This window comes from Canis lupus, chromosome 15 (assembly GCF_003254725.2).
Source record: "Canis lupus dingo isolate Sandy chromosome 15, ASM325472v2, whole genome shotgun sequence".
Lineage (NCBI taxonomy): Eukaryota > Metazoa > Chordata > Mammalia > Carnivora > Canidae > Canis > Canis lupus.
In genome coordinates, this window is record NC_064257.1 from 59,578,059 (window position 1) to 59,598,892 (window position 20,834).

General features: G+C 42.0%; 1 protein-coding gene across 1 annotated transcript in view; it reads right to left on the minus strand.

Annotated features, from left to right (window-relative positions):
- Positions 1 to 14,730, minus strand: part of NAF1 (nuclear assembly factor 1 ribonucleoprotein) — a 40,756-nt gene extending 26,026 nt beyond the window's left edge. The window contains exons 1-2 of the mRNA XM_025439002.3: positions 14,399 to 14,730; positions 10,043 to 10,217 (exon numbers count right to left, since the gene is read on the minus strand). Coding sequence (XP_025294787.1) covers positions 10,043 to 10,217; positions 14,399 to 14,649 — 426 coding nt within the window. The 5' untranslated portion in view covers positions 14,650 to 14,730. The remainder of the gene's footprint in view (positions 1 to 10,042; positions 10,218 to 14,398) is intronic.
- Positions 14,731 to 20,834: the final 6,104 nt, after the last annotated feature.

Here is a 20,834-nt window from a genome sequence, read left to right on the forward strand (position 1 = left end):
AATCTTAAAAAAAAAAAAAAAAAAAAAAACTAAAAAAACAAAGGTAGAGGTGATGAGGGAAACTTGGGATAGAAAGACCTTCTCCACCATTTAAGTAAAAGCTAGGTATACTGAAAATAAAAGAAGGCTGTTTACTTCAGGTAAGAAGATTAAAGTATGAGCCTGGATTACCCTACAACCCTCATGGAAAGATGGATAAGTGGGTAAGAAAGGCTCTTGTTATTCTGCTTATACCAGACACTAACTACATTTGGTTATTTAAATTTAATTAAAATTAAATAAAATTTAAAACTCAATATTTGGTTGGACTAGCCACATTTCAAATGCGCAACTGTTAAAGTATTAACACAGCATGGACATAGAACATCTCCACCACTGCAGGAAGCTCTACTGAACAGCACTGCTTTACATTGTCATACACACAAAAAGCCCACCATTACAAAACATACACCTAGGGATTAATAGCACCACTCTATTTTTGGCCATTAATACAGATACAACTTTAGGCCACATTTTAACAACATACAACATATTGCTATGTAGTCTTAATGATAACCTGAATACTTTGCCTGGGAAATGAAGATCTGTGATAAATCTCTATTTTTACCACTGTCATTTCCCTAAATTAAAAAAAAACTAAAACCTGTCTTAAGTGTACAATATCTACAACTAGAGATAAATATCCATGCTATCACTTAAATAAAGTTAATATTATGTATAAGGACTCAAAACAAATGTTATTTGTAAGAACAAAAAATAGGCAAGGAAACAAAGAAAAAGACTTCATTCACATTATTAGCAAAAGAAAAAGCCACATGGAAATTAAAATCCCGGGCAGCCCTAGTGGCTCAGCGGTTTAGCGCCGCCTTCAGCCCAGGGTGTGATCCTGGAGACCCGGGATCAAGTCCTGCATCAGGCTCCTTGCATGGAGCCTGCTTCTCCCTCTGCCTGTGTCTCTGCCTCTTCTCTCTGTGTGTCTCTCATGAATAAATAAATATAATATTAAAAAAAAAGGAAATTAAAATCCCCAGATACATAGTGCCATTTGGTAAATGAACTACTAAAATTCAACATACTAAATACACAGTTCCAAGTCAAAGGCTCTATTAAAAGATAATATGGTCCAAGCACATGCAATTTAAGAAAGCTTACATTATGATACAATCATCTATCACCAAGACAAAATATCCTACATTATTCAGAAACCAAATAACCAGGTAGCTCAAATGATCAAATTCTAATGTTGCTTTTTACGCAGGTCTACACAAGTACTAAAAACACAGCACACCGAAATCTACCTGTTACTAGTTGTGAATCTGCTCTCCCACTATCTTGGGCAAATCACTTTCTTTCTGGGAATCAGTTTTCTTCTCTCTGAACAGTGGGAAAACTGAGCAAAGTTCTGAATATTTCATGCAAATGGCCAATAATACAATTTAAAAAAATGTTTAACTGCATGTAATCAAAGAGACAGCACATTTAGATACAAATTATATTCCAGCCTCAAACACAATTACTGTAATTCTGGATAAAAGGTTCCCATAACTATGGCATTAAAGAAATGCATGGTCCTACCCACACTTCTGAAATATCCATGAAAGAGCAATTATTGTTTATGTTACAAGAATATTATTATATTCTGATTTCTGAACATCTGTATGGCCTACAAGGTTGTTCAGTTAAGCAAAACATTCAAATGTAACCTATTAAAACAAACTGTAGACACGTTAGTTAAAAAATGGATGTGAGACGTCCAGTGCAAAAATGGAAGGAGCTAATGGGTCAAAAATGGCCCTCTGAAATGGTGACATTTGTGCATTACAATGACCTTGCATTTTCCAGCTCTTAAGATTTACTATTGGGCAAGAAAAAAAATCAGTAAGGAAAAAAAAGTCAGTAATTTATAATTTTCTGAGGCAAAATTATCTGAAGAACCTTGATTGGGGTTTTTACTTATAAATCTAGAAAAAGGGCAGCAGGCAGTAATGGGAAAAAGAATTAAAGATTCCAAATGACAACTAATTCAATTGGCTAGACTGGGGAGACTTTTCTTAAAAGTGCGGAAAGTGGAATAAAATTATCTGACCACTTTCCTTATATTACCCAAAAATAGAGGACATGCATGTGGCAGCCAATTACCTGATGCTATTAGGTGAGCCTTCACTTTTCAGATATGGTTGGAAAGTAGGATCCAATCCCTGGAGTACTGAGAGCCATGATTGAAAACTTTTTTTTTTTTTTTTTTTTCCCCTATAGCTGGTAAAACATATTGGAAAAAAGAATGGATTAGATCTGTACACTGTGTGGTAGCTAAGACCACATATAACGTTTAGTCCAATATTTCAACTTTACAAAAGTCCTTTTATAATGTTCCATAGAGCTCAATACACATTAATTGCCCTCATTAATTACCCTATCGAGTATACTAAACTTAAGATTCAGACTAGCCCACAAATTTTTTCTTCTTTTTTTAAAGGTTTTATTTATTCATGAGACAGAGAGAGAAAGAGACAGAGAGAGAGAGGCAGAGACACAGGCAGAGGGAGAAGCAGGCTCTATGCAGGGAGTCTGACGTGGGACTTGATCTTGGGACTCAGATCACACCCTGGGCTGAAGGCAGGCGCTAAACCACTGAGCCACCCGGGCTTCCCTAAATATTTTCACCTAAAAAAATGAAACCTAAAAAAAAAAAAAGAAACCTGGGGATAAATCCTACTTGGTCATGGTGAATAATCTTCTTAATGTATTGTTGTATCCTATTGGCTAGTATCTTGTTGAGAATTTTTGCATCCATGTTCATCAGGGATATTGGTCTATAATTCTCCTTTTTTGTGGAGTCTTTCTCTGGTTTTGGAATTAAGGTGATGCTGGCTTCATAGAACAAGTTTGGAAGGACTCCATCTCTTTCTATCATTCCGAACAGCTTTAGTAGAATAGGTATGGTTTCTTTAAACGTTTGATAGAATTCCCCAGGGAAGCCATCTGGCCCTGGACTTTTGTGTCTTGGGAGGTTTTTGAACCAGGAGGCTTCAATTTCCTCCCTGGTTATTGGCCTGTTCAGGTTTTCTATTTCTTCCAGTTCCAATTTTGGTAGTTTGTGGCTTTCCAGAAATGAGTCCATTTCTTCTAGATTGCCTAATTTATTGGCATATAGCTGTTCATAATGGGTTTTTTAAATCGTTTGTATTTCCTTGGTGTTGGTAGTGATCTCTCCTTTCTCATTCATGATTTTATTTTTTTTTCATGATTTTATTAATTTGAGTCTTCTCTCTCTTCTTTTTAATAAGGCTGGCTAATGGTTTATCTATCTTATTAATTCTTTCAAAGAACCAACTCCTGGTTTTGTTGTTCTGTTCCACAGTTCTTTGGTCTCGATTTCATTGAGTTCTGCTCGAATCTTCATTAACTCTCTTCTTCTGCTGGGTGTAGGATCTATTTGCTGTTTTTTCTCTAGCTCCTTTAGCTGTTAAGGTTAGCTTTTATATTTGAGTTCTTTCCAGTTTTTGGAGGGATGCTTGTATTGCGATGTATTTCCCCCTCAGGACTGCTTTTGCTGTATCCCAAAGATTTTGAATGGTTGTATCTTCATTCTCATTAGTTTCCATGAATCTTTTTAATTCTTCCTTAATTTCCTGGTTGACCTTTTCAACACTTCTTTGCAGTGTCTTTGTATTTTTCTTTTAAAATGAATACAATGTTCTTACCCTGTTTTTCTCTAAAATTACTGCCAGAAACAAAGTTTCTAAGATTATCTTCAGGACAGCCTGGGTGGCTCAGCGGTTTAGTGCCGCCTTCAGCCCAGGGTGTGATCCTGGAGACCCCGGATTGGGTCCCGCGTCGGGCTCCCTGAGTGGAGCCTGCTTCCCCCTCTGCCCGTGTCTCTGACTCTCTCTCTCTCCCTGTGTCTTTCATGAATAAATAAATAAAATCTTAAAAAAAAAATTATCTTCAAAAGCTGACTCACATAAAAATATAATCTATCTAAATAAGAAACAACCTTCAACAATATAACTCTAAGCACTATTTATAAAAAAAAAAAAAAAAAAAAAGATTTATTTATTTATTCATGAGAGAGACACAGAGATAGAGGCAGAGACACAGGCAGAGGGAGAAGCAGGCTCCATGCAGGGAGCCTGATGTGGGATTTGATCCCGGGTCTCCAGAACCATGCCCTGAGCCACCAAGTTAAGGCAGATGCTTAACCGCTGAGCTACCCAGGTGTCCCTAAGCAATATCTTTTTTTATGTTAACTGAGGAGTCCATGTTTCATCAAATCTAAGGCATTGACTTTATATATCACGAAGATATAAGCACTGCCAAATAACTGTAATGTCATCAACTTTTAGTCCCAAATTTCAAAATGAAAGAAATGCCCATTAATTAACAACATTAGGCATATGGATAATAAATCAATGAACAAGGAAACACTCCCTGAGCCCCTACTATGTAAGCAACACTGGAATACAAGTGCCATGCCACAGACTCTATCTAATGAGTGAGATAGTTCAAATTCTCTTCACCTGTCACCTTTCCATACCCATCTGATCTGTCTTACAATTCAGGATGACTTCCTTGACCCCTGCACTGCCAGTTATCTCCTCTTCCACTCAATCCTACTACTTTGTATGTCCAGTACCATTCATCCCGCATTCAATCATTAACTTTCTGGTGTCACTTTGCTTTTAGCAAAAGTATGTATGCTCACTCTCTAGCTAGATTCCCTTTTAACAGACATTTGTCTTTATCCTCTAAAGCAATCAGAACTTATTAAAATCTACTGAGGAATAGGGAAATCTAATAAAATGGAATACTTTTATATAATAGCCATAAATACATATATACACAGAACATACATGGTTACTTTACCGAATAAAACACTATCTTCATAAGAATATCTGAAAATATTCTTTTAGCTTAAGGGATCATTTCTGTTTGCTATAAGCTCTACTAAAATAATTTTGTATAATGAAGCACAAAATTTAAATTTTTTTAAAAATCTGAGCACTATTTTTAAAAAGCACCAAGCATTAATTTAAAAACACCTCAAGTATATGAGCCATTTCTTAAATATCAGACATTTGGAAAAGAATGTTAAGTTTTATCAGTATTCTATGATACATAATAACTTCAAATACATTTAGAGTCATAAAATGCTAAGTTGAAAGAGGCCTGTATTTAGGGCAAAGCTTACAAAGTAAGCTAGCCCTTAAAAACAACATACTCAACTCAATCATTATTAAGTGAAGACTATGGTACACTGCAAATACATGGATGATGAGATCAAAAATTAAGAAATAATCTGCTGTAACTTCTGACCACCTGAGGTGGCCCAGATACTTCTATATCCTGTAAGGATGTTTAAGGGTATCTGTCTGCGCTGCCAAAATCAGAAAGAAAATCTATGTACTCAACCTAACTACAAAATGCCTTCGTTTTACAATATAACATAGGCAATCTCCAAACTATGAAGGTTCCAAGAAATGCTATATTATGTGTATAAATATGCATTAATATGCCTACTGCAGTATTGTCAGTTTTTTATCACCATAAGCACGGTAACCATAACTTTGAAATGTTATGTAAAGCCTTCCAAGTTTTCAGAAAAGAAAATAATAGGCATTAATTTAAAAACTTAATTTCTTTTTTTTAAGATTTGTATTTATTTGAGAGAGCACGCAGGTGCATGCGCACATATGAGGGGGGGGTGAGGGGCAGAGGAGTGGGAGAAGCAGCCTCCCCGCTGAGCAGAGAGCCCCAGGGAGCTTGACGCAGGCTCCACCCCAAGACCCTGGAATCATGACCAGAGCCAAAGGCAGACACTCAACCCACTGACCCACCCAGGTGTCCCATAAAATTCATTTCTGATTAAGGTTCTGAAATGTCACAATCCCATAAATGTTTTTTTGATTTTAATTACACGTGATTTATTTAAATAAAGAGTTCAGGACATCAATTGCTGAGAAAATTTTTTGAAAAGGACCTAATTTTCCAGTTTACTGAAACACTGAATAAACCCTATGTGGTTTAAAACAGTTTCAAAGCTGTAATAGGTACGCTGCTATTTACTGTGTAGGTGTTATATAAATCTTCTCAGCATTAAAGAGGAGTTTATGATCAAAAGAATAATTCCACTTGGTTAAATTTAACAGCATATATTACATAACTATGACATTATAAAAAGAGCCAACTAAGACTACTTTCCTTTTCTATGCCTCTGTACCTAACCATTCCCTTTCTTTAAAATCAAGATACAACCATATCTTGTCATCCCAAGGGACTGTTACAACTCTCTAAGGTTTAATTCTAAAAGAACAATCTTGAGATTATTTCACTGTGGCTCCTATATACTTACAATTAAAGATCGGCGATAGTTAGTAGTTAGATCACCAGGATCTAACTTGCCAAGGATGGAAAAGATTTAAAAAGCTAGATCCACGGAGGTGACATTCCTGCTTGACAGACTAACTGGAGGTAAAAATTAAGGTCAGCATGCCTGAATGGCAATAGGAAACAACCTAGAATATGAGACATTTTATAAAGAGATGAACATAAAATTGGGTTAAATTGGGCAGGTCTATTCTAGAGATCTTCTAAAGATCCAGCACAAACTCTGAAATTGATAAAACTGTTTGGCCCATTTTAATTTATGTATACCTCTTAGCAAGTCCAACATGGTTACAATGTTTCCTTAATTTTCTTCAGCATTTCATTAGGAAACTAAATAAAATACATAGATCAAACCTCCATGCACAATCCCTGCTAAGAGGGTATACCAGTATGACCCGAACAAAATGGTATATTTGACATTGGCTAGAGCTGGTTTTAACAAGGGACAGTTCCCAGGAAAAGTGGATTGTCGGAAAGGAAAGGGAAAGGGAAAGGGAAAGGGAAAGGGAAAGGGAAAGGGAAAGGGAAAGGGAAAGGGAAAGGGAAAGGGAAAGGGAAAGGGAAAGGGAAAGGAAAGGAAAGGAACAAAACACACACACAAAAAAAACAAATCCAATAGGATTGTCTCAAAAGTCGGCAAAGAAATCTGGCATTAATTGGTTGGTTCAAGGGGAAAATCGAAGTAGAAGCCAGGGTCACAGCAATCTACATGCAAACTAGAATTTAAAAAGATTAATCTTTTTTTTTAATTTTTTAATTTATTTATGATAGTCACAGAGAGAGAGAGAGAGGGGGGGGGCAGAGACACAGGCAGAGGGAGAAGCAGGCTCCATGCACCAGGAGCCCGACGTGGGATTCGATCCCGGGTTTCCAGGATCGCGCCCTGGGCCAAAGGCAGGTGCCAAACCGCTGCGCCACCCAGGGATCCCTAAAAAGATTAATCTATAGGTAAACAGAAATCAGTCAGTAAAGCAAGAAAAAGACACTCAAGATAACTATGAGAATATCCAAAGACTTGTAAAAGAAAGAGCCTGGCTATCTCCTCCTCAATAGCTGCCTTAGTTCCCATTGGCTTCCCCATCCAAGTCAGTTTACAATGCATCCCCCTTCTCTTGAGGTAAGTTGAGTCTTTTTTGGTTGGACAACCACAAGAGTCCAACACAAGTCACATGTTGGAAACTCTTATGTGATAAACTCTTCCAAGTATTTCCCTTTTACTCTCTAAATGGGATGACTATTACTGACTGAACAGCGTCCCTTTCTGAAGTGGAGAGAAGATGACTTCTTTCCTGCGACAGAGAACCAATTCCTTGTGGTTTGCAAGGGGCTGGTACCACCCACCCAAACCTCTCCTTCCTCAAAATACACACACATTTGGACTCCCTTCCTGTCAACGGGCTTTTACGTGTTCCCACCCTCACACCTGCCCATGTGTGTTCTCTAAAGCATTCACTTTCCTACATATCCTCCCACGCAAACAGGAGTGATTATGTGACTCATGCCCAAGCAACCTAAATACAATCCCACTAGCCTCAATGATGAGTTCAGGGCTGTGTACCAGGCCCCAGGTAAACCGGTACACATATCCCCCAAGACTTTCATATAGGACTATCATCAATGACCAAACTGCCAGCCCCGTGGAGAAAGCAGCAGAGTCCTAAAGACATTGAGTATACACGGCCATACCATTCTTGGTCTGCAGGGCCAAGTCATTCTCCTCCCGTGAACTTCAGAGTTGAAGTCCTGAAGGAGTCCTCATATATGCCCTAAGTCAAAGATCTGTGGCAATCCAGGGAACTCATTCCTCTACCTAACTCCAGTAGCAGTGGTCTAAAGGACTAGGAACTTCCAGTAAGTTGACTTCCTAATCATGTCAATATAAAATAAAGTGAACAGCTACTCAAGAATCCAAAGTTGAAAAATAAAGACTATAATTGCTTCTTCCATCCTTCCCAAAGATCCCTCGGAACTGGCACAAAAAAGGAACAGATTGGCTCACTGTTCAACTTTCAAAAGCTAACATACCTTTCCAGCAAAAATTTAATTTTCTGATTATGAGCCAAACATACACTCTCACAATTGAACAGCACTTCCAAAATTATATTTGTCTCTGCTTTATTTACTGTCTCTTTCCACCAGGCACTATGAGAACAGAACTGGAGGGTCTTGCTTACAGCACCTGTATATGAATGGTGTGCTGTAACAGTTTAAGAATGAATGAATGTAAGATGCCTGTCGTTTCCTCACTCATTCTATAATCATACATTACTGCTGACTGACAACCCACTATCTGTCAAGCATCCTATTGGACACTGGGAGCTAAAAAGAGCAGATATGAACCACCTTCAGCCCTCCAGAAGGTGGTTCCTGGCCTCTGTGTGAGGAACTTTTTTAGTTTTTAGTTTTCTAATGAAAATATGAGCACTGTAACCAAGAAAAATACTTAAATATATAGACTAAGATTTTGAATTAAATTTCAAGAGATTCACAAGGTAAAAATTCCAGGTCAAGTAAGAGACATAAGAAAATGACACATATAACAAGTACTGTGGGTCCTTTATTTGTTGATTTTTATACTCTAAGAAAACTTAAGTAGAGAGGTGATTAAGGTACAAGAGAAAGACCAAAGAAGTCTCCTAATGCTTTCAGAAAATAGTTGTAAGTTGGGAGAGCCTTTGCGTAAAAAGACCACGAAGGGATAGCAATGTCTGTAGTATGAAAACAAGAACCACCGATGAAACTGTATAAAAATCAAGGGGTTTTCAATACATAAAGCATGAGTGAGGTAGGAAATTTCTTATTACAAGTAGAGAAAAAGAAAAATATTGGCATGAAAAGAAAATTACCTTGAGACTCAAACTGTTTTCAAACCCTGCATTAAACTGTTTCGTAGATTTAAGTATTACATAATAATTGTAATTAGTGATCATTAAATTTTGAAAAAGCATCGGTAGTACCTGAAGTACATGTGGGTGTAGGGAGAATAAATAATGTGGCAATACAGCCTATATTTTGAAATTCTGAGGAGACATTCCTTTTGGATCATGAGGTTTCAACCAAACTACTATCCTTCATCCTTCTAGGGTGGAAAGAAGAGGAAAGAACCATGTAAGGATCAACTGTACAAACCAAACCTGTCAAGTGCCAATAAATACCAACCTATCATAAGTAAGTTTCCTCCATCTGTAACAAAAATGCTCCCAAAACTTCAAGCTAAGAGGAGTCTAAGAAACTCAACCCATCTAATTTCACTTTCTACATCTCTTAAATGCAATCAATTAAAAAGATTTCAATTATTACTGAGCAAAATTTTCTGACTTGTGGACAAAAACAAAAAAACAAAAGTGGTAAATATATATAAGAAATCTTTGTAGGAAAGATAAAAAAACAAAAAATAGCAAACTGAAGTTGATGCCCATCAAGAACAATAATCAAACATTAGATTTAGAAAAAACCTTAGCAAACAGATCAATCTTCTCTTTTATTTAAAAAAAAAAAAAAAAAAAAAAAAGGCACAGCAAATGTATATGCCCAGTAAGAGGTTGAGAAGTCTTCAAATTTACAGAGCTGGATATAGGCCAAATGAGATCAGTATTAGTATCATAACGTATTTTTAACATTCAAATTAGGTTTAATAACAAATCTAAGTACTTACATTAAGGAGTAACTCATCTTTTGTTTTAAGAGGAAAATTCTTGTTTTCCTTCTCAGTTTGTAAATCATCTTCTCCATCTGACACCAGTGGAGGAAGTGATATACAAGAGGAAGACGATGAGGAAGATGAGGAGGAAGAGGAAGAGGAGGAGCTTGAACTATCTGAATCTGTGTCACTGTAGGGAAGAAAAAGTAAAAAAACCTAGTCGTAAAGTATAATTTTAATGGTATTAAATTACAATTTTTCAACTAGGAAATATCTACTACACAGTTACTGGTGCTGATATAATTCAAAACCTAGCATTTCGAGATTGGCTATGGTATTTGGAAAGTAGTCTTCAATCCACTGATAACATTTTCAAAATCCCTGCTGTGACCTAAATCCTATTATTACTATAGACTCACACATCACACATTTGTCTTAATATAATCAAGCATGTGATAAATAACTGACAAAAGAGAGCTCTGGACAAGGTACCCTTTATTAGTTATCAATGACCAGATCACTTAATAGCCAATAAAATGCTTTCAATCTTCATACAACTTGGAAACTCCTGAAAGCTTTCAACCATGTCAACTCTACTCTACAAACTCCCTTAGCCCATTTTATGTGCTGTTTTTAAAAGTTCAAGCTCATTTTCTCTTCTCTGTCCTCTTCGCATGGGTACTGTCATCCACTCAAATGATTTCAATGATCACTCATGTATAGATAACTCCTAAATCGTCAGCCTTGATACTGGTAACTCTAAGCTTCACCCCTAATCCCTAGCTACATACTGGCTACCTCTGTATGAGTAACGTAGACTTACTTCATTCTAGCAACAAGTTTAAAAAAAAAAAAAAAAAACATTCTCCTTACAGAACCTGCTCCTCTCCTGGAACCTCTTATTTTCATTGTTTAGTCTTCAATTCAGTCACTATAGGCAGAAACCTTGGAATCATTTTAAGCCATCTGGCACTTATGAACGCCATCTCACAGCCAATGATAAAATCCTACCTTCAGAAGGCAAACATCGTTCTCATTCAATTTCTCAATCCCATTTCCACTGTTACTATGACCTTGTTTGGTAAGGGGAGAGAGGGATTCCCCTCATTTCTCACCTATTTTCCTGTAGTATCACTGACATCAGTCTTCCCACAAAAATCAACCCTTCCTCCTACTATTATCTTCACCCTCTCATGACCTTCCATCTTAATCAGTTCACATACTTGCTTAAAAGGAAAAAAAAAAAAAAAAACTATGGCTAGACATTATATATGTAGGAATTATCCATTCTGTTGTGTAACAACTGTGATTGTGTAAAAGAATGTCCCCTAGAGATGCATGCTGAAACACTTAACGACTTTAGAAGGTCGTAATAGCATACATATGTGAAACTAAGTTCTGAAATGTTAATAAGGATTAAATCAAGCTGATGGCTCTGTTTGTACCATTCTTTCCATTTTTCATTAAGAAAACATCAGACATAGAGAAAAGCTTTAGTAGTTTCTTCATAAACCTATATTGTGTACAAGACAAAGGCCATCTCAGAGCCCTTTACAGTCAGGTTCCTAGTTAACCTCCACAATCCATCTCCTCTCACAGCAATTTTTTAAACAATGCCTAGAGCACAGCCTGTCTCATACTCTCCAGCAAACATGAAAAACACGTCTTCTCGGATGGGTTATCAAGTTTTTGAAACAAAGGCATTAGTTCTGGCACCTACAGTCTTTCCTTGTTACAGGGGCAATGGGCAGCCCATTCACAAGCGAACTTTTTCCTGCTACTACTATATTCTACCCCAGATCATTCTCATCAGCATAGCAAAACCCTGTAGTACTTGTTCAATTCCTCCAGCTATGGCCTCATTTTCCCCTTAGTTTCTTGAGTGTCATTAACATGTGCTATCTCTTCCCTCACGTCCCATTCCGTCTTTACCCCAAAGTGGCTTCCGTCACCACTCCTTTACAAGGTCATCGACAACATCCAAGGTGTTCCGTCTAGTAGACATCTGTCACCTGAACTTTTGAGCAACATCTGACAGGATTCCCACTTACTTCCTCAAAAAACTTCCACATTTTGGCATTCACTAAGCTGCCGTGGGATTCCACCCTCAGGTGCCTTCCTGTGTCTTCATGGCTTTATTTATTTTTTTTATTTTTAAAAGATTTTATTTATTCATGAGATACAGAGAGAGGCAGAGACACAGGCAGAGGGAGAAGCAGGCTCCATGCAGGGAGCCCGCCGTGGGACTCGATCCTGGGGCTCAATCCTGGGACTCCAGGATCAGGCCCTGGGCTGAAGGCAGACGCTCAACTGCTGAGCCACCCAGGGATCCCCGTCTTCGTGGCTTTAAACATGACCTTCACTTAAAAGAGACTAAACGGACATCACATCCAAATGCCCTGAGAATCTTGTTTGAATTTCAATTCAAATAGACCAACTGTCAAAAGACAACTAGAGAAATATGAATACTATTAGGTGGTATTAAGGAATTAAGGTTAACTCTTCCTGTTTGATCAGGACATGGTGGTTACAGGACAAGTACTTTATCAGTCAGAAACGTATAGTAAAGGACGTGGACAAGGTGACATAGTGTTTGATATTTGCTCTAAAAATCTGAGGTTAAAAAAAAAATGTTTAGAAATACTAGATACAACATTAACAAAATACTGGAAACCGTGTAAGTGTGGTGATGAGTACATGTACGTTCATTATACTACTCTCTACCTTTAATAAATCTGAAAATATCTATAATAAAAAAAAAAAAAAAAAAAGCAAATCCTCTCCATAAACTGAGGTCTCCATTTACGTCTCCAGTCCAGAGCTGGCCTCTGAACTCTCAGGTCATTACCCGCTGCTTCAATGTCCCATCAGCTGCACAACAGACCTCGACTTCACCGTCCAAGTTAAACCTGCTGGTCTCCAGCCCCCGTCCCAGATGGGTTACTCCCCATCTTACCAACCACCGGCACCTCCACCCGGTTGATGCCTCCTTGTCTAGCCCACCGCCCCATCTGTTAGGACGACTTCCAGACACTTGACCCAGAGACCCACGGTCACATCTTGAACTCACGCAATGTCTTTCCGACTCTTTCCACACCAATCCCCGTCCCACTCATGCTTCTCTGCTTTCACTTTTTTTTTTTTTTTTAAGATTTTATTTATTCGTTCATGAGAGACACAGAGAGAGGCAGAGACCCAGGCCGAGGGAGAAGCAGGCTCCATGCAGGGAGCCCGACGCGGGCCTCGATCCGGGGTCTCCAGGGTCAGGCCCTGGGCTGCAGGCGGCCCTGCTTTCACCCTTGAACCCTGCTCAGCCCGGCTCTACAGAGCAAGGCTTACCACCCTGGTAACCGGGGCGCGCCCTTCCTCTGCATCCTCCGGGACGCAGGGCTACCGGGGCCCCAGAGCCGGGCTCTCCCTTGACCTCTCCGGGTGTCGGCCTTGTGGTTCCCGCCGCCTCTCATTCCGACACCAACGCTCGGAGTTCCGTCCTCCGTCCTTCTCCTGGGATGGAGGGCAGGGGCACACCTGTCCGTCCGCTCAGCGGCCCACGTGACACACTCGGATCCCGGGCGGCACCGTCCGTGTGACCCAGGGACACCCTACAGGCAGGTCCTCCCCCAGACCTCAAGGCGGAGGCGGCGTCCCCAGCCTCACCGCCTCTAGCCAAAGCGGGAACAAGCGTGCGGAATCCTCTAACTGGTCCCCAGTTCACTGGTTCAAACACCAAGGCCACGCTCTAGACCTTTGTTTTTTTTTTTTTTAATAAAAAGGTGATCTGGGGGATCCCCGGGTGGCGCAGCGGTTTGGCACCTGCCTTTGGCCCAGGGCGCGATCCTGGAGCACGGGATCGAGTCCCACGTCGGGCTCCCTGCATGGAGCCTGCTTCTCCCTCCGCCTGTGTCTCTGCCTCTCTCTCTATCATAAATAAATAAATATTTAAAAAAAAAAAAAAAAAAAGAAGATCTAACACAAAATCCCAAAGTTTAGGACCGTAAAGGGCCACGCCACGCCATACTGAGTGGTTGTCGAAATAATCCAATATCCTCAGGGTTTGTTTGGGTTTGGGGGGGTGGGGTTTTTTTTTGTTTTGTTTTGTTTTTGTTTTTTGTTTTTTTTTTTTTTTTTTGCGATGCTACGTTGGATCCTCCAGGACCAAGCTGAAGACGGCAGAGGCCGACGGCAGCGCGGGGCGCAGGGGCGAGGCGGGGCGGGGCGCAGGGGCGAGGCGGGGCGCAGGGGTCCCGCACGTGCGCGCTCGGCCGCCGGCTCCCTCCCGCCCTCCCCGCCCCCACGGCCCCGACCGCCCCAGGCCCCCCCCCCCGGGTCCCCGGTCCCCCCCCCAGGCTCCCCCGCCCCCCGCGCCCCTACCTGTCCGAGTCCGAGTCCGAGTCCGACCCCGAGGCCCCCAGCGCGGCGCCCGGGCCGGTGACGCAGCTCCGTCCCGCTCCCGGCTCCGGCCTCGGGGCCGAGCGAGGCGGCTGCGCGGCGGCGGGCTGAGCGTCCGCCTCCCGCCTCCCGCCCGCCGCCGCCGCGTCCGACTGCAGGGCCGGGCCGTCCGCCAGGCCGGCGCCGTTGAACTTGAGCGTTTCCAGCTGCGCGGCGGCCTCCACCACCTCCATGGCTCCCGCGCGGGGCTCCGCCGCCGTCCCCGACCGCCACACGCGGGCCCCGCCGCCCGCCCGCGGCACTTCCGGGGGGCGGGGCTACCGGGCGGCCGCGCACGCGCTCGCGGGGGGAGGGCGGGGCCTCGGGGCGCCGGGCGCCGCGCGGTCCTAAGGCCGCCGGGTCCGCCGCGCCCTCGGAGCTGCCGCTGCGGCCCCGACTCCCCCACGGCGTGTGCGCGGATCCTCCCCGGAGCTCGGGGGGCGGGGGGGGGCGGGGCGCGGCCCGCGGACCCGGGGAGCTCCAGCAGACGCTGCGGGTGCCCCACGCAGGGCCGGTGAAGGTGGCTCCCCGGGCGGCAGGCACGTGAACCCAGCGGGGCTACTGCTGCCCGCGGGGGGCGGGACCCGGGGTCCGGGAGGCTCAGCCGGGACGTGACCCGGGGTCAAGGACGTGACCCGTTCTCGTTGCAGGCAGAGGTCGGCACCCCGGGGCCTCCCTTGAGGACTTCAGGCCGGTGCGCCCGCCCCTCCAGCCAGGACAGCTAGAAGGGCCCTGCCCTGCCCTGCCCTGCCCTCCCCTTCCCTCCACGTGGGACTGGATCCCCTCCCCAGGATCGCGCCCTGGGCTGCAGGCGGCGCCGAACCGCTGGGCCCCCCGGGGATCCCCGGGTCCTTACCTTTCACGAGGCACGCGGTGCGCCAAGGGCCGTGCCCAAGGCCCCAGCACCCCCCCCCCCCCCCCGGGGAGAAGGCCTCGCGCACCCCAGCAGCCCCCCTTCCTGGAGCCCCGAGTGACGCATGGCATCGCAGGGAGCTCACGGCTGCAGGAGAAAGGTCATGCACAGCACACACCTAGAGACACCTGTGACGGGGTCCTCACCCCCGGGGGGCTCAGCGGTAGAGCATCGGCCTTCAGCCCAGGGCGTGACCCCGGGGTCCCGGGATCCAGTCCCGCATGGGGCTCCCTGCGTGGGGCCGGCTTCTCCCTCTGCCTGGGTCTCTGTCTTTGTCTCTCTCTCCCTCTCTGTCTCTGTGTCTTTCATGAATAAGATAAATAAATAAAAAAGAAATTTGAAATGTGGAATACAGCCTGCAAGTTCGGTAAGACATGCAGGCCTGCATCCTGGAAAGCCTCCAAAGAGAGGCAGGAATTTATTCTTTATTTATTTATTTATTTATTTATTTATTTATTTATTTATTTTTAAGATTTTTATTTATTTAGGGCAGCCCAGGTGGCTCAGTGGTTTAGCGCCACTTTCAGCCCAGGGTGTGATCCCCGAGACCCGGGGATCTAGTCCCATGTCAGGCTCCCTGCATGGAGCCTGCTTCTCCCTCTGCCTGTGTCTCTGCCTCTCTCTTTCTGTGTCTCTCTCATGAATAAATCTTTCAAAAAAAAGATTTTTATTTATTTATGCAATCATTAACTAAAGCTCCGTGTTCCTAGCTGAATAGGCCTGTGTTCAAATCGAAGCCCTACCGTCTCCCTGTTGGTGTCCTTGTAATTTTCCGCAGATGGCCTAACATACCTAACACTCCTTTTCCTTACCTATAAAATGGAGATAAAAATATTATCTCCCTTAGTTCATATGAGCACCAGTTAAGGTTTGCTACAAGAAGATGGCATGTTTCATACACAGTGTGAGAAATTATTAATAAAAAGAATAAGGAATACACTTATGAACAAAATGATGAACTTCAGCAGCAATGGTCTTGGAGAGCTATGCAGTATGAATGTGAAGAAAGAAGAAATTCAAGTCAGAATGTCTCTCCAAGGACAAACATCATATGGTCTCATTCATTTGGGGAATATAAAAATTAGTGAAAGGGAATAAAGGGCAAAGGAGAGAAAATGAGTGAAAATATCAGTGAGGGACACAGACCATGAGAGACTCCTAACTCTGGGAAACCAACAGGGGGTAATGGAAGGGGAGGTGGGCAGGGGGGTTGGGGTGAGGGACACTGAGGGGGGCACTTGGCGGGATGAGCACTGGGTGTTACGCTATATGTTGGCAAATTGAACTCCAATTAAAAAACAAAAATGAATGAACCGTTCCTATATATGTGATAGGACAGAAAGAAGAACTGACCAAAAAATATGGACCCTGCCTGCTAAACTCCCATGAAAATAAAGACATAGAATATTAAAAAAGAAAAAAAGAAAGAAAAGAAAAAGAATGTCTCTCCAGCCAGGTAAAAATCTGTTGTGTGCTTCCAGGAATTAAGTGATGAAAAGGCCGAACCAGGGTTAGAGTCAGTGTAATAGAGTAAAGGAAATCCCCAACGTCAGAAGAATCCTTTCTGACCTAGGAAACTAGAGAGAAGTTGGTATGGCCAATAAACGTGGAGACGTTGGAATGAGATGATGAGTTTGTGGTGTTGAGTTTGAGGGGAAAATTGGAGAGTTCATTGAAAATACCAGTAGGCATTTCAAAGTATCAGACTGGAATCCAAGAGAAAGATTACAACAGAAACATAGGTTTGGGAACAATTAAAATACCCAGGTATTCATTCGGAAATGTATTCTAGTAGAAGCACGTACTGAAGTGGGGGAATGTACGAATGGCAATGCTAAAGACAGAGAAACCATATGCAATGTTCGGTTTAAGACCCTAAATATTTGCAGTCACCCTAGAATAAAATCCAGACTCCCAGCCCCACTTGATCTGGCTGCTGCTCTCTCTCCTGTTTCCATCTCCTGCTTTCCGCTCCCTTGTGTCCCTCATCTCACTGGTCTTAATCTCCCTTCCACACACCAAGCTGATTCTTTAATATATGGCATTTTCACTCTGCTCTTCTTATTTCTCTTCGTATTAATATGGTTCATGCCCTCATTTTACTCCTCTCTCTGCTCAGACATTACTCCCTAAGTAGGGCTTTCCGGGTCATCCAGTCTAAGAATACCACCTGATACCTAATCACTCCGGTTCATTGCTCTTTTATTTTTATTTTTTTTTTTTTTCATTTATTTATGATAGTCACACAGAGAGAGAGAGAGAGAGGCAGAGACACAGGCAGAGGGAGAAGCAGGCTCCATGCACCGGGAGCCCGACGTGGGATTCGATCCCGGGTCTCCAGGATCGCGCCCTGGGCCAAAGGCAGGCGCTAAACGGCTGCGCCAAACCTATCACATTTATTTACTTCGTGATTGTCTGTTTTCCTACAAAACCAAGTCTGATGACCTCGAGGTCTTTGTCTAACTCACAGCTGTCTCTCAGTGTCCAGAACCATAATATATCCTAAAAGGACTTTTGGAATGGAAGAATGAAAACAAATAATGAAATTTTATGAAACCTTCACAGTAAAAGAGAAATGACTTAGATAAAAGTACAGATGATACCTACGTCATTCATTCAATTTAAATGAATCTAATGATATCTAAGAAACCAGGCTACTGGTTGCGAATAAAAATCTCCTTTTGTTTTTGCAGTGGGATGGTCTCCATGTTTCAGGATAAGAATAGCTGTACCTCTTGGGAGATGTAGCCCATGTTACTATTTTGCAATTGGTACTTTTTCTAAGCTCTTGATGTTTCAAAATGTCTTGACAGAGCCTACTTCTCTAGCTGCATTACTTCCAACAGCTGCTAAACTTAGCCTAAAATCTTTAGCCTGAAGCTAAAAGCTAAAAAAAACTCCTAGAAAGAATAAGTGGTTTATGGGATCGCCATTAAAATTAAGAAAGTTTGTCTTGAATTAATTTATGAAATAAAAGCCGTATTATATTTCGAAGTGAACTTGTAAAACACCTAAACATATTCTTTGAAGAGCCAAAACAAAGCTTAGGAGAAGAAATTCATTTGACAAACAAAACTTTGCAAGTCTACCCATCTCTACTTATTATAAAGATTGTGGAATGTCACAAAAACAAAAAAACTGATAACCAGCTCACTGCCATTTTCGCTGATTTGCAGGGTCTTGCTTCTCAAAAATGTAGATAAGCAGCTTTGACATTACATGGAAGCTTGTTAAAGACTGCCAAAGCTCAGACTCCACCTTCTGAGTCAGAATCTGCATTTTAACTAGATTCCACATGTGATTTTCGTGCACAATACAGTTTAGGAAACTCGGCCTTGGTGGCTATGTGAGGGCGGGAAACATCCCTGGACAAATGTCGAGCTTACAAGCAAAATGAAAGCCTTTTACAAGAAGAGCTGAAGTGCTAGACCATTGAGTCTAAGCTAAATAGACTGAGAGCAGGGGCGCCTGGACGGCTCAGTCCATTAAGCACCCAACTCTTGATTTGGGCTCAGGTCATGATCCCAGGTTCCTGAGATCAAGCCCCATGGCCACATTGGGCATGAAGCCTGCTTAGGATTCTCTTTCTCCTCTTCCCTCTGTGTAACCCCCACCTCCGAAAGAAAGAAAGAAAGAAAGAAAGAAAGAAAGAAAGAAAGAAAGAAAGAAAGAAAGAAAGAAGCTGAGCAGTTTGTTGTTGTCTGTGGATGCCTCTACCTGGATGCCCCTGAAGCGCCTCAAAGTCTAATATCTAAAACTGAACTCAACATCCTTTTTCCTATATTTCTTCTATTTTATCTCCTATTCTGATAATGCCACCGATATCTACCCAGTCACTCCCCATGTATGAAGTCCCACCCTCATCAATTTTCTGGGTAATTTCATCCAAGTCACTTAATTTTCTCTGTCTAATATTTATTCACTCATTCGTTCAATAAATATTCACTAGACACCAACTTTGTGCCAGGTGCTGCACTGGGTATTGGGAATACAGTGGTAAACAAAACAAAAAAGCTCCCTACAGCTTATGGAACTCACAATATAACATTTCAGTTTTAAATGATGAATGGTCACAAGAACAGAGATCAACAGACCCTTCAGAATGCACCAGGAGTCAATGTGAGAGTTAGGGAATGGGAAGATAAGCATTCCAGATCACATATGCGTGTTGGGTTTCAGGTAAGATTTCATTTGAAGAAAAGATTGAGTGGCAAATGAAAAAACATAAGCACCAAAAATTGAAACCCAAGACCTTCTCTCGAATTATGATATCATATGGTCCTTGCTTTTCATTTTCAAGTTTTTTTTTTAATTCAGGAATTTCTATGGGTTTTCTTTTTCTTATTTTAGATTTTATTTATTTATTTGAGAGAGAGCACCAGAGAGACAGAGTAAGCGTGAGTGGAGGCCAGGGGAAGTGGGAGACGCAGGCTCCCTGCTGGATCCCAAGACCCTGGGATCATGACCTGAGCCCAAGGTAGACGCTTAACTGACCAAGCCACCAAGGTGCCCCCATGTGCTCCTATGTTTAAAAAGACATGAATAGATACGTGTACAGTTAGGAGTGTGTAATGCCCTTGTTAAATAGAAATAAGATTTTCTAGGGCACCTGGGTGGCTCAGTGGTTGAGCATCTGCCTTCGGCTCAAGGCGTGATCCCAGGGTCCTGGGATCGGGTCCCGCATCAGGGTCCCCATGAGGAGCCTGCTTCTCCCTCTGCCTGTGTCTCTGCCTCTCTGTGTGTGTGTGTGTGTCTCTCATGAATAAATAAATAAAAGCTTAAGAAAAGAGAAATAACACTTTCTAATATATGTCATATACTGATTAGAAGCACTGTTTATCACTGCCTCCACTTGTGGCATTTGTGATACCATTCTTATACCCTTTCCACTTTCATTTTTTTTAGTTTTACTGTTGGCTTTTTCTCCATTTTCTCATAACTGTTGATGAACTGGTTAGTCTCACATGTCTCTAACCTATCCTCTACAATCTTGCCAGAATAAGATGTCTAAAAGGCAAGTATGATCATATAATTTTTCTGGTTTAAAATCTTTCAATAATTCACCATTGTTTTAAGATAAATGCAAGCTCCTAAATATGGCATGAACATATAAACTTTTAAATCAGCTACCCAAGAGGTGATGGGAATGAAGACAGTGTTGTCAGAGACTATTTTAAGCAAAGCATGGAGACAGGGAAATGTTGGGCTGGAAATTTTGTGATTTTTACATTTAATATATTACTCTCAGAGATGTCAAAATATACAGAATTTTATCTTCTAATGCTTGAGGGCCCTTGAGATTTGGAACCATAGGCTTTATTTTAGACTGCCTTGGAGAGACTCTCTCTTATATATATATATATATATTCATATATACTTGTTTTGTTTTATTTCAGGAGTAGAATTTAGTGATTCATCACTCACATATAACACCCAGTGCTCATCACCAGTGTACTCTTTAATACC